The sequence below is a fragment of the Phocoena sinus genome, chromosome X (assembly GCF_008692025.1).
Source record: "Phocoena sinus isolate mPhoSin1 chromosome X, mPhoSin1.pri, whole genome shotgun sequence".
NCBI classification, from domain to species: domain Eukaryota; kingdom Metazoa; phylum Chordata; class Mammalia; order Artiodactyla; family Phocoenidae; genus Phocoena; species Phocoena sinus.
Window position 1 is genome coordinate 8466944 of NC_045784.1, and position 12918 is coordinate 8479861.

At 40.6% G+C, this 12918-nt stretch overlaps 1 protein-coding gene across 4 annotated transcripts in view; it reads right to left on the reverse strand.

Annotated features, from left to right (window-relative positions):
- ARHGAP6 (Rho GTPase activating protein 6) overlaps positions 1-12918 on the reverse strand; it is a 488732-nt gene that overhangs the window by 74820 nt on the left and 400994 nt on the right. For all 4 annotated transcript variants that reach the window (XM_032620346.1, XM_032620347.1, XM_032620349.1 and 1 more), the window contains one exon: positions 12294-12453. In XM_032620346.1, the coding sequence (XP_032476237.1) occupies positions 12294-12453 (160 nt within the window). The remainder of the gene's footprint in view (positions 1-12293; positions 12454-12918) is intronic.

Genomic DNA, 12918 nt, shown 5'->3' on the forward strand with positions numbered 1-12918 from the left:
TCAGGAAAGGAAACTTAAGTCAAGCTAGTGCTTGTGATTTCTTTCTGCTTGCTGTATTGATTTGGGCACTGGCAGCTGTTGCGATTCTAGGGATCGAGAAGGGAGGGAAGTCTGCTAGGAGGCAGCAGTGAAAATCCTTCTCTACTATTAAAAAGATACTTGCTGAAGAGTCACTGCTCTTCTCTGCCTCTTCATGCTGCCATAGAAGCAGTGATGCCGGTGGCTGCTGCAGTCATTTTGTGACAATGAGGGAAGCCAGCCAAAGAACAAAGTGACCCATGATTATGGCAGAGAAAAAAGGTGGAAGGCCACTGAATTTATGAGTCCTGGAACTAGCCTATCTGTGGGCTCCTAGTGAAGTAATATAATCAATTTCTTGGTTATATAAGTCACTCTTGGTTTGGCCTCCATAATTTGCAGCCAAAGCATCTTAACGATGGATAACCCAAAACTCCAGTTGTGGGATGTGATTTTCCTACGTATATTTGCACCAGTCTTGTCATATAATGCTACATAGCCCTAAGAAAGACATCCCTAGAAGACCTGAATTTGTGTGTGTTGGGTGGCATCTAAGGTAAGGAAGGAGGGTAAAAGCAGGAAGATCAGATTACAAAGAACTGTAAGTCTGTAAATAAGTAAAGTCCTTAAAGAGAAAGACAGTTAAATTCTCAGTTATCAAACCAGATAGCAATAATAAAGCTAATAATCAACCCATATTGGAGACTGACTTATTATTAAAGTCACCCATCTGATGCATAACTGACATTCCTATAACCTGCATGGTGGCATCAGCTGTTTGAGAGACTCATTAAAATATTGACATTTCTTTCTTGTTTAGCTTCACCAAGGGAATTTATTGCTCACTTTGAAAAAAAAATTGATTACATACAATATAAACACTAAAACATCTGAGAGTTATGAAAGTGTGATAATTAAAAAACACTCAATTATGGAAGAGTATAACTAAGAGAGTGAAGAAATTGAAATGAATAGGATGGTACAGTTGATCAACCACATGGATAATAACTGTAAATTACTATATCAAATTAATATTAATCTCTTAAATCAGAGGTCAGCAAGCTTTTTCTGTAAAGGTCCAGATAGCAAATATTTTTGGCTTTGTGGGCCATATGGTCTCTGTCAAAACTACTCCACCCTGCTGTTATAGCACTAAAGTAGCCTTAGACAATACCGAGACAAATACATAGGGCTGTGTTCTAATAAAACCGTATTTACAAAAACAGGCAGTGGGCTGGATTTGGCCTTTAGGCTGTAGTTTGCCCTCTCCTATCTTAAGTGAAGACCACCTTAAACTACTTTTCCAGAGCTTTCCACTTATAAAAAACTTTATAAACACCCACTGATTAAAATTTTAAATAATCTTGAGGGCTTAATTTCAAATTATCTAGAAAGCTTGATTGGTTTAAAAAACACTTGGTATTTAATTTCAGTTGTTACTATTTGCCTTTGTTTTTGCCCATGGAGAAACAAAGAAAAAAACAAAAATGGAAGCTCCTATTCATATTTCAAGGACGGGACATTCTTTGTAATTATCAAGTTTACTTTTGGGCCATGATCCCAACGGAGAGAAGAGTGTAGTCTTGAAATCTTTGAAAGGTGCCAGAATATTTCACAAACTGCAATGACAAAAGTTTTGTCCAAGATGCCAAAGCCTTGTGCAATAATAGCTGCTACTCCAACACAGATACATCCGTACGTGTAAATGTGACCAGTAGGGACAGGACCTCAGCTAGAAAACTATATTGCCTAAGAACATAAAGGAAGCCATTCGTGAATATGAAGGCACAAAACATATGGCTTAAATAACCACAGACTATTGCACTGGCTTGCCTGCTTGGCACAGAACAGAGTCATACAGCAGCACGCACTCGAGAACTTGACATGGTAAAAGCCCTGGGGTACAGAGGAGAGCACCCAAGAAGAAAATTTCAACGACAACCTGCAGGGAAACCTCTCTGTCATTCCTGGGTTTTATTGGAATAGGTGGATGAGGCAGCTTCTAGCTGTAAGGGTCACCAAAGGTAACTTGGACAGGACGACAGCCACTGCTCTGTTTTAATACAGTTGATGTGTCTGTGCTTTCTCTGTCGACAGATTAAGAACTCCTTGAGGATGTGGACTACTTTGAACATGAGAGCAGTGAAGCAGCACGGGAAGCCCCTGGATGGCACGCCAATGTTGGGCTCTAGATAGAGAAGGTACTAGATGCTTAGGCCAAGGGTCTAGCCTAGGTTCCTTTCTGTGGCCCTAGGGAACCAATGCCCCATCCACCTTACCAAGGCCCTAAGAGCCACAGCAGTGAACAAGTGAAAGGTTTCCCTGCTGCCAGTTTTGTTCTTTTCTTCTGGATCGCCTCTTTTCCATTCCATCTGCCTTTCAAGATTGCGTTATTCAAACTGTGGGTCATAACTTATTAATGAATCATGAAAACAGCGTGTCATGACAAGCGTATTTTAGAAAATGATACAGAATCAAATAGAAGACAACAGGAGAGAACATTATAGAGGATATCAAAGTGTATAGGAGAGAACATTATAGAGGATATCAAAGTGTATCTCAGATAACAATAAACACCATCTGGTTCATGTGTTTGCTGGGCTGAGATGTAAAATAAAAGATACAACTAGCTCTATAGCCCACACACTAGAGACATTTGTTGAGGGCCGCTGAGCCCAGTGGTCTAACGTTATTCTTTGATCACCCTATTTGGGGATGTTTGTTTCCTATCAGCATTTCTACCTACACTGAAGTTTGTGGATTTTACCCCAGGTTGCAACTTCAACTTTACTTACACAAAAAGCTTTGATAAACAGTTCTCGTGCTTCACCTCTTCAAATGGACAATGCCGGCAGGGATAACATAGAAATTGGACAGCTATAGTTTCTGTCTAGGGCTGTTGCATAAACACCCAAGCTCAATCTCCCTGCCCATCAGGTTGCCCTTATTTTTTAAATCAACATTCGAATCACAAACCGAAGACAGCTGCAGTGTTAGCCAACCAAGAATATCATTTTGTTGATTTCGTTGAGTTGTTTACTTGGGGTTTACACAGCCTGGGGACAATGGTGAGGGACCACTTTATATAGAAGCCGTATAACAGCAATTCTGAGGCATCAGAGTACTCTTTTATTAGACTATTGCCCACATTTTCTTAAACCATCAGCTATTCCTCATTCCATGAGACTGTTCTTAAAATACATAAACGAAGCCTTTCTCAATTGTGATATCAGAAATTAAGTGAAGAAAAAAAGAGCACTAAAGAAAACTTGAACATGCATTTCTCTCTCATGAAACCATTCCGCTTTAAATACTTAGTTTCCATTATAGTGAGATAAAGGCTACACTAAGCAGCTTTACGGATTGGGCGTAAGTCAGTCACTTCCTTTTATTTTACCTTAGACCACAGGTGAGCCATTTTTGCCTGTAAAGGGCCAGGTAGGAAATGTTTGAGACTCCCTGAGGCATATGGACTGTCACGACTATTCAACTCTGCCATCGTTGCTCAAAAGCAGCCATAGATGATACGTAAATGACTAAGCATAGCTGTGTGCCAATAAGATTTTATTTACAAAAACAGATGGTGAGCTGGGTTTGGCCAGTGGGCCAGTTCACTAACCCCTGCCTCAGACCATTGCTATTAAAATGCTATCAAAATAATATTAATTGAATCTGATACATAAACAATACTCCGTTGATGTGTTCTGAATACATGAAAAGTTCATGAAGGCCATTAGGCGTTGCTTAAATATTCGACCATGGTCTCTGCATTTGTTTCCTGGGTCTGCTATTAAGGATTGAGCCATTTACAGACTAGAAAATCTGATCCAAGAGCTTATGCAAATGTATAAATGTGCCACATCTTCTTTATCCATTCATCTGTCAGTGGACACTTAGGTTGCTTCCATGTCCTGGCTATTGTAGATAATACTGCAATGAACATTGTGGTACATGACTTTTTGAATTATGGTTTTCTCAGGGTATATGCCCGGTAGTGGGATTGCTGGGTCGTACGGTAGTTCTATTTCTAGTTTTTTAAGGGGTGGGGTAGGGAGGGTGGGAGGGAGATGCAAGAGGGAGAGGATATGGGGATATATGTTTATGTATTGCTGACCACTTTGTTACACAGCAGACACTAACACACCACTGTAAAGCAATTATACTCCAATAAAGACGTTAAAAAAAAAAACAAAGAGCTCATGCCAAGAGCTGCCTTTGACGGGTAGAAACATTCCATGGTCGCCTCCACGGGGCAAACTCAAGCTCACAGGGAAAACTCTATTGATAGATACGATCCCTCCCACCGAAAGGCCTCCTGATTTCTACCACTAGGTTCTCTATAGCATCTTCAAAATTCCCTTTTTGAAATATCAGGTTTACAAGGGGTAACAAATTAATAAGCTCATCAGCCATCTTAAAAGGTTTACGTAAATCTTATTAGTTTTTATTTTGCTTGTCTCCTGGTTGAATGGATATAGAGGAGGGAGGAGCCACAAGACTGGAGAAACCTAGGTTCCTGCATAACTGTGTGGAACACTCTCCCCTCCCAATCCTCATGGCCAACCTGCAGTGGATGGTGCCTGAGCAAGAAGGAAACTTTTATAGTACTGAGGTACTAAGCGGTTAGCCTATCTCGACTAATACAAGTATGTATCTGTGAGATACATTCCCAGAAGTAGCATTATTGGGCCATTTAAGAGTTAGATGTTGCCAAATCGCCTTGTAAGTTGCTGCAACAATTATAGTCCTATCAACAGTACATGAGTGTCTGTTTTCCCAGAAAGTATACCATCCAACTTTTGGAGCCATTCCTATCTAAGAGAAAAAAATTTCTCCTTGTCATTGAGCTTGCATTTCTTGAATGACTATGAGGGTGAGAGCATCTTTACAAATATTTATAAATCATTTGAATTTCTTTTTCTGTGAGCTGCCTATAATTTGTCCACATTTTAATTATGTTCTTTCTCATATTAATTTGTTATAAAGCTTTGTATCATAGAGAAGTTAGCCTTTAGTTTGTCAAATGTGTTGTAACTTTCTACTTTATTTATTTATTCACTTATTTATTTGCCACACAGATGATTCTATTTTTGTTAACGTAGTGAAACAGGTCACTCTCTTTATGTTTTCTGGGTAGTGCCTTCCTCCATGTAAAAATATATTAATATCTAGCTATGTTTTGTTTTGGTGCATTTATAGTTTCATTTTTTAAATCTTCAAATCTTCCTTCCACATCAGTTTATTTGGATGTAAGGAGTAAGGTCAGAATCCCGATTTTTCTCCTCAATGGCTGTCTCATTGTCACAAATACAATACTAAGCCATCATTTCCCCCTGACAAGAAATGCAATACTTATGTCATAAGTTCTCATTTATTTTAGCTCAGTTCTGAACTCTACTGTCTCCCACTGATCTACCTACTGTGAAGCAGTACAATATTCTTTTAACTGCTTTAGCTTTATGACATTTTAATAAATGGATAGGGATAATTTCCATTTGACCTCTTCTTCAGATTTTCCCCTGCCTACTTACTCTCATATAATTATTCGCCAAGACGATGTTTAGATCAATTTAGTGATATTACAAAAACAAATTCTGTCGGTATGTTTTTTGGAATCACATTCGGTTTATAGATAATTTATGACATAATTGACGTCTTTATATTGTTGATTCTTTTTATTCAAGAAAAATATAAGTCTTTTATATTTATTTCTAACTTCTCATTCAACTTAGAGTCCACAGTCTGCGATTATAATCATTCCCTTGGATACTGTATTAGTTTCTTAGGGCTGCTGTAACAAATGACCACAAACTTAGTGGCTTACACAACCCAAATTTATTATCTGACATTTCTGGAGACAAGAAGTCTGAAATGGGTCCCACTGGGCTAAAATCAAGGTGTCGGCAGGGTTGCATTCCTCTCTAGAGGCTCTAGGGACAATCTGTTTCCTTGCCTTTTTTAGCTTCTAGAGGCCTCCTGCATTCCTTGGCTCATGGCCCCTTCCTCCATCAACAAAGCCAGCAACACTACATCTCTCTGACCATTCCTCCAAAGTCGTATCTCTCTCAGATGGGAAAGTTTCTTTGCTTTTTAGTACTCATGTGATTAGTTTGGACCCTCCCAGATAGTCCAGGATAATCTTGCTGTCTCAAGGACCTGAGTTGATCACATCTGCAAAGTTCGTTTTGGCATGTGAGGTAAATATTCAAAGGTTCCAGGCCATCTTTGAGGGGTCCAGTATTCTGCCTACCACAGATATACTCTCAACTGCCATGTCCCTCTCTACCATTATTGAACTCAACCAGAAAATCCTAACTCTACTGAGAGGAAATTTGGATTAAACAGAGCTGGGAAACTCAAACTACAAAATGGTGTGTTTGCTTTAGCAGTGTTTCGCTGCCCAGATGTTTATTTTGCAATTTAAATTCCCAGCTACTACCCTCAAATAGACCTTTAGGGCTGCCCTGCAATCCTGCAACGTTGCTGGTCCATCAGCTTCCCTCTTTTCCATTCCTCTCCTCTTTCCTCAAACCTCTAGGACCTCCTTCCCAGCCCCACTCCTAGCAGATGAAATCGTTTCCTATTTTGCTGTGAGTGGAGAGGCAATCTGGAGTGAAATTCCATATGCTCTCCCATCATCTTCTAATCTACCTACATCTGTATCCATATAACCAATGTCCACCTACTACTAAAGCTCAGGAGGAGGTCAAACTCTCTACCTGTGCCTTGGATCCCACCACTGGGAATAACCCCAGTAATTTCCCAACCCACCAATCTTCTATTCTTCCCTCTCTATGGTGGATACCAGCAGCTGATGAATATGTTATACTACCGTTCACCTGAGCCCTGGAAGCACCAGTCTCATAGAGGAAGAGGGTCCTCCAAACAGATACCCGTAAATAAATTATGTTTCTCATTAGGCTTGGTATCATTTCTGTAGGTTCTAGGCCCCAGCAACTATTTATGTTCCTGAGTTAATTATTCATACAAGTGAATATGAACCCTGTTTAGAACCTCCACTTAGGGGTTTACATGGAACCAAGTGGCTACCCTCGGACCAAAGCTGCCATCATAGCACTCAGCACCGGCCATGCATTTGAAGGATCTTGGTAAATATTCAATGTCTATAATCATCTGCCCAAAACAATCGTTTCAAAACTCTTTGGTGATGTCTGTTTTTTTCCACCCAGCCACCCAGTTCCTTCTCTCCTTCGTAAGTAAGAAATTATTTGTAAACCGTTAGCTCCTACTTTGATGGAAAATATCAAAATAACTCCTGTAACCCAAATATCTTCGCATATCTTGATAGAACAAATCTTTCCCTGAATGTACTAGGACCAACATAGTCTCATAAATAAGCAATGGAGACAGAGCTTCTAGCAGATAAGTTTTATAAAATTCTCTGTTTGGTAAAGGTTATTTATTTAGTGGACTCTATAAAAAGCAAGAACAAAGAGAAACATCAAATTAACTGGATTTAAAAACAAAGCTACAAAGAATATTTTTTCCTTGGTATCTCAGCTGATGTGCATCCAATCTGGTTTTCACATAACTTTTTAGAGTCATCATTCCCTTCACTATAAATTTGGTTTGCCAGAAACATTTCTATTAAAAATTTTTCTTAGGAACTGAAAGAACATCTGTTCTTGTAAAAGGGACACAGGACGATTGGGCCCCACCTGGGCCACCTTGTGAGTTAATGGGGAGGCGAGGGCAGGCCTCATCTCCACCCTAAAACCAAACCAAGACAAGATGAGGCAGAATGAGAAGGTCTTAGGGAGAAGCAGAAACCTGGCCTGATGGTGATTAGCACTCATTTTTCACCCATTGCCGAAGGGATTTTCTTCCTACTTGACCTGAGGATCTCTGTGTTACATTAGTATGAAAAGATATAACAGGGGTAGGAATTTCCTCCTGGAGGGAACTGGCTGTGGTTGTGGTGTCAAGTAGCACATGATGAGAAAGCCAAGGGAGCCAGGCACCAGTCAGTGAAATGTGCCTGTCCACCAGCCTCTTGGCCTAACCGACCTCTCCCTTCTCCTGAACTCTTTCATGACCTCCAGCAGAGTCCGAGATTCCAGCTTAAAGAATGAAAGTGGCCCCTCTTGCCACTTCTATTTAACACAATATTGGAAGTGCTGAACACAGCCATCAGACAAGGAAAAGAAATTAAAGGCATCCAAATTGGAAGGGAAGAAGTAAAACTGTCACTATTTGCAGAGGACATGATACTTTATATAGAAAACCCTAGGGACTTCCCTGGTGGCACAGTGGTTAAGAATTCTCCTGCCAATGCAGTGGACAAGGGTTCCAGCCCTGTTCCGGGAAAATCCCACATGCCGCGGAGCAACAGAGCCCATGCCCCACAACTACTGAGCCGGCGCTCTAGAGCCCACGAGCCACAACTACTGAGCCCGTGGGCCTGGAGCCTGCGCTCTGCAACAAGAGAAGCCACCACACTGAGAAGCCCGCACACCGCAACGAAGAGTAGCCCCTGCCCACTGCAACTAGAGAAAGCCCGTGTGCAGCAATGAAGACCCAATACAGCCACAAATAAATAAATAAAAAAGAAACCCCTAAAGTCTCCACCAACATACTATTAAAACTAATAAATGAATTCAGTAAAGCTGCAAGATACAGGATTAATATACAGAAATCTGTTGCTTTTCTACACAGTAATAACAAACTATCAGGAAGAGAATGTGAAAATCAATCCCATTTAAAATCACATCAAAAAGAATAAGACACTTAGGAATAAACTTAACCAAGGAGATGAAAGACCTTGACTCTGAAAACTGTAAAACACTGATGAAGAAAATTGAAGATGATACAAAGAAATGGAAAAATAGCCTGTGCTCTTGGATTGGAAGAATTAACATTGTTAAAATGGCCATACAATCCAAAGCAATCTACAGATTTAATACAATCCCTATCAAAATACCCAAGACATTTTTCACAGAAGTAGAACAAATAATCCAAAAATGTACATGGAACCACAAAAGACCTGGAGTTGCCAAAGCAATCTTGAGAAAAAAGAACAAAGTTGGAGGTATCACTCGCCCAGTCTTCAGACTATACTACAAAACTACAGTAATCAAAACAGCGTGGTACTGACACAAAACCAGACACACAGAGAGAGCCAAGAAATAAACCCACACACCTCTGATCAATTAATCTCTGACAAAGGAGGCAAGAATATACAATGGAGAAAAGACAGTCTCTTCAATAAGTGGTGCTGGGAAAATTTAACAGCTACATGTAAATGAACGACATTAGAACATTTCCTCACACCATATACAAAAATAAACTCAAAATGGATTAAAGACTTAACTATAAGACCTGAAATCATAAAGCTCATAGGCAGAACACTCTTTGACATAAATCGTAGCAATATTTTCTTGCATCTGTCTCCTAAGGTAAAAGAAATAAAAGTAAAAATAAACAAATGGGGCCTAATTAAACTTTTTGTTTTTGCACTGTAAAGGAAACCATTGACAAAAATGAAAAGACAACCTATGGAATGGGAGAAAATTTTTGCAAATGATATGATCAATAAGGGGTTAATATCCAACATATAAAAACAGCGCAACATCAAAAAAAAAAAAAAGCCCAATTTAAAAATGGGCAGAAGACATGAATAGACATTTTTCCAAAGAGGAAAGGCAGATGGCCAAGAGGCAGATGAAAAGATGCTCAACATCGCTAATCATCAGGCAAATGCAAATCAAAATCACAATGAGATATCACCTCACACCTGTAAAATGGTTATCATCAAAAAGTCCACAAATAACAAATGTTGGTAAGGATATGGAGAAAAAGAAACCCTCCTACACTGTTGGTGGGAATGTAAATTGGTACAGCCCTGTGGAAAACAGTATGGAGGCTGCTAAAAATAGAAAACTAAAAATAGAACTACCATAAGACCCATGAATTCCACTCTAGTATATATCTGGAAAAAAATTTAAAAAGGTACACGCACCCCAATGTTCACAGCAGAATTATTTACAATTGCCAAGATATGGAAGCAACTGAAGTATTCACAACAGATGAGTGGATAAATAAGATGTGGCATATAGAGAGAACAGAATATTACTCAGCCATAAAAGGATGAAATTCTGCCATCTGAAGCAATGTGGATGGACTTAGAGAATCTTATGTTTAGTGAAATAAGTCAGACAGAGAAAGACAAATACTGTATGATATCACATATCTAAAAACTAAAACAAATGAATGTATATAGCAAAACAGAAACAGACTCACAGATACAGAAAACAAACTAGTGGTTACCAGTGTGGAGTGGGAAGGGAGAGGGGCAAGACTGGAGATATAAAGTACTATGTAAGAAATAGGTAAGCAACAAAGATATATTGTACAGCACAGGGAATTAGAGCCATTATCTTGTAATAACTTTTTTTTTCAACAGCTTTACTGGAGTATAATTGCTCTACAGTGGTGTGTTAGCTTCTGCTGTATAACAAAGTGAATCAGCTATACGTACACATATATCCCCATATCCCCTCCCTCTTGCGTCTCCCTCCCTCCCACCCTATCCCACCCCTCTAGGTGGTCACAGAGCACTGAGCTGATCTCCCTGTGCTATGCGGCTGCTTCCCACTAGCTGTCCATTCTACATTTGGTAGTGTATATATGTCTATGACACTCTCTCACGTCGTCCCAGCCCACCCCTCCCCGTCCCCGTGCCCTCAAGTCCACTCTCCACGTCTTATCTTGTAATAACTTTTAATGGAGTATAATCTGTAAAAATACTGAGTCACTATGATGTTCGTTTGAAACTAATATAACATTGTAACTCAACTACACTTCCATTTTTTTTAAAAAAAGAATAAAAGTGGCCCTAAGAGCCATCATCCAATAAAAAATTCTGTGTGGTCACTGTCTTTGTGCTACTCTTTCTAGTCAACAAAACCGAGCCTCCTACTACAGAGGTAAATTGCCCAAGCTCACATGTGGAGGGGGGAGGGGGTGACCGGACAAGTCCTCATATTCTGGTCTTCACACTCCCAAGCCAGTGCCCTTTCCATCAGACACAGGTGAGCCAAGAAAACAGCTCCACCAACACTGCTGTTGACGGAATGCGAGCACACGTGTTCATGTGTGTATTAAGGTTGCTCAGCCTCTACACTTAGGCCCTTGGGCCCTGACAATGCTTGCTGTGGGGGACTGTGCAGTGTATTGCAGGATGTCTGACAGCATCCCTGGCTTCCATGCAGTAGATGTCAGCTGCATCCTTCCTCCAAGCTGTAAAAACTGAAAGTGGAGCCAGACATTGCTAAATTTTACTTGGGGAATGGGGGAAAACCATCCCTGGTTGAGAACTACATATCTATGTGTATGTGTGCATACATGACATGAATGATCTTATGAATATTCATGAAGCATCCCCTCAACTCCTGAAACAAAGAAAACAAAGGAGAAGTTCTGCAGATACTGAAATCTCCCAAGGCAACCTTCTAGCTTTCAGATGCCTGCTATCCCTCTCCTGCTTTCCTTTAAGTTTTAGGCACAGCAGCCAATGTCGCGTTTTTACGGCAGGTTTACTCTATTTGTATAACATCACAGCTTTTCACTTCACCTCAAATTACCTTACGGCTACACACGAATACACATTAAAAAGTACCTTTATAGAAGATAGTCAACTTTCAGAAACAGGCTTTACAGATCAAAGGATTTCAAATACATGCTTCTCATCTTTACCAGAATCAGGATCTGTGTTTGTAAAAACATCAGACAACCAGGCCTGCACTGGCTCCAGTGTCATAGCGGTGAACCCCAACAGGGACAGGCCAGGTGAAAGACTGGATAAAAATGAGTTAACGTTGGTGTAATCACTGATTCTGAGTTTGCCTAAGGTCAAATGAGAAGTTTAACAGACTGTTAAAACATTCTTTTCAACTGCTTATTTTGAAATCATATTGAGATAGACATGGTTTTTCTTCTAACCCTTTAAGTTGACCTTTCTGAAACTTCTTCTTAAGTGGTTGTGCTGAAGCCACGTAGACCGTTGAGATACACATGGCTTTCCCCTTTACTGCCCCAAGTTGATCTTCCCTTTAAATACACATAATAGTCGACATGTAAACTGTCCCACTTGAACACATCTTTCAAAATGGTTGCCAGCGCCAGCCAGTGACCCAGAAGCTACAGCTTCCTCCCTGTGTTAATAGTGGGGTTGAGAGGACTCTGCAGCTTGGGGCTGTGGCAGAGCAGATGTGTGACTTCCAGCATCCCCCATGTGATGGCAGATGGGGCCTTACCTTTGGGAATGGTGATCTGACAGCTCAGGTCACAGTCCTGCTGCAGCTGATAAAAAGCCACTTCCTGCAGCCGGGCTCGCTCCAGCTCTGAGAGGCTCTGGATGGAGACTGACCTCAGCCGTACGCTGCGACCCGACATACTGTTCCACGTGAAGTCACCCTGCAGATCAAGGGGAAGCACATCAAGGGTCACGCAGTAATCTACGACTCACAAGCCTCAGCCTCTCTCTCCATCGGTCATAACGTCAAGCAGACTTCATTTTTATGTTCCCAAATTGGCTCTCAATCCCTGAAATCAAATCCACTCTTACTTAACTGTGGATTTACTCAGTCAACTGGCAACATCAAAATCTGGAGTACCTGCTAGGTCATCTGATCCCACAAAAGGATGCAAAGAAAACTATGTGGAAAGATGCTTCAAGGGTCCTGCCTCCCCTCTTTCATGGGAACACACGGGAACTTTTCGGTTTTTCTTTCTCAGTAACGGGAAAAACTACCGCTAATTGCCATTGTGCACACTAGACACAGGAGGGTAAACGCATATTGATAGCCTACCGTGTGCCAGCAAGTGCCACGGGCTCTTTAGTTACCGCCTCTATGTAACAATACAATCTAGTACATTTAG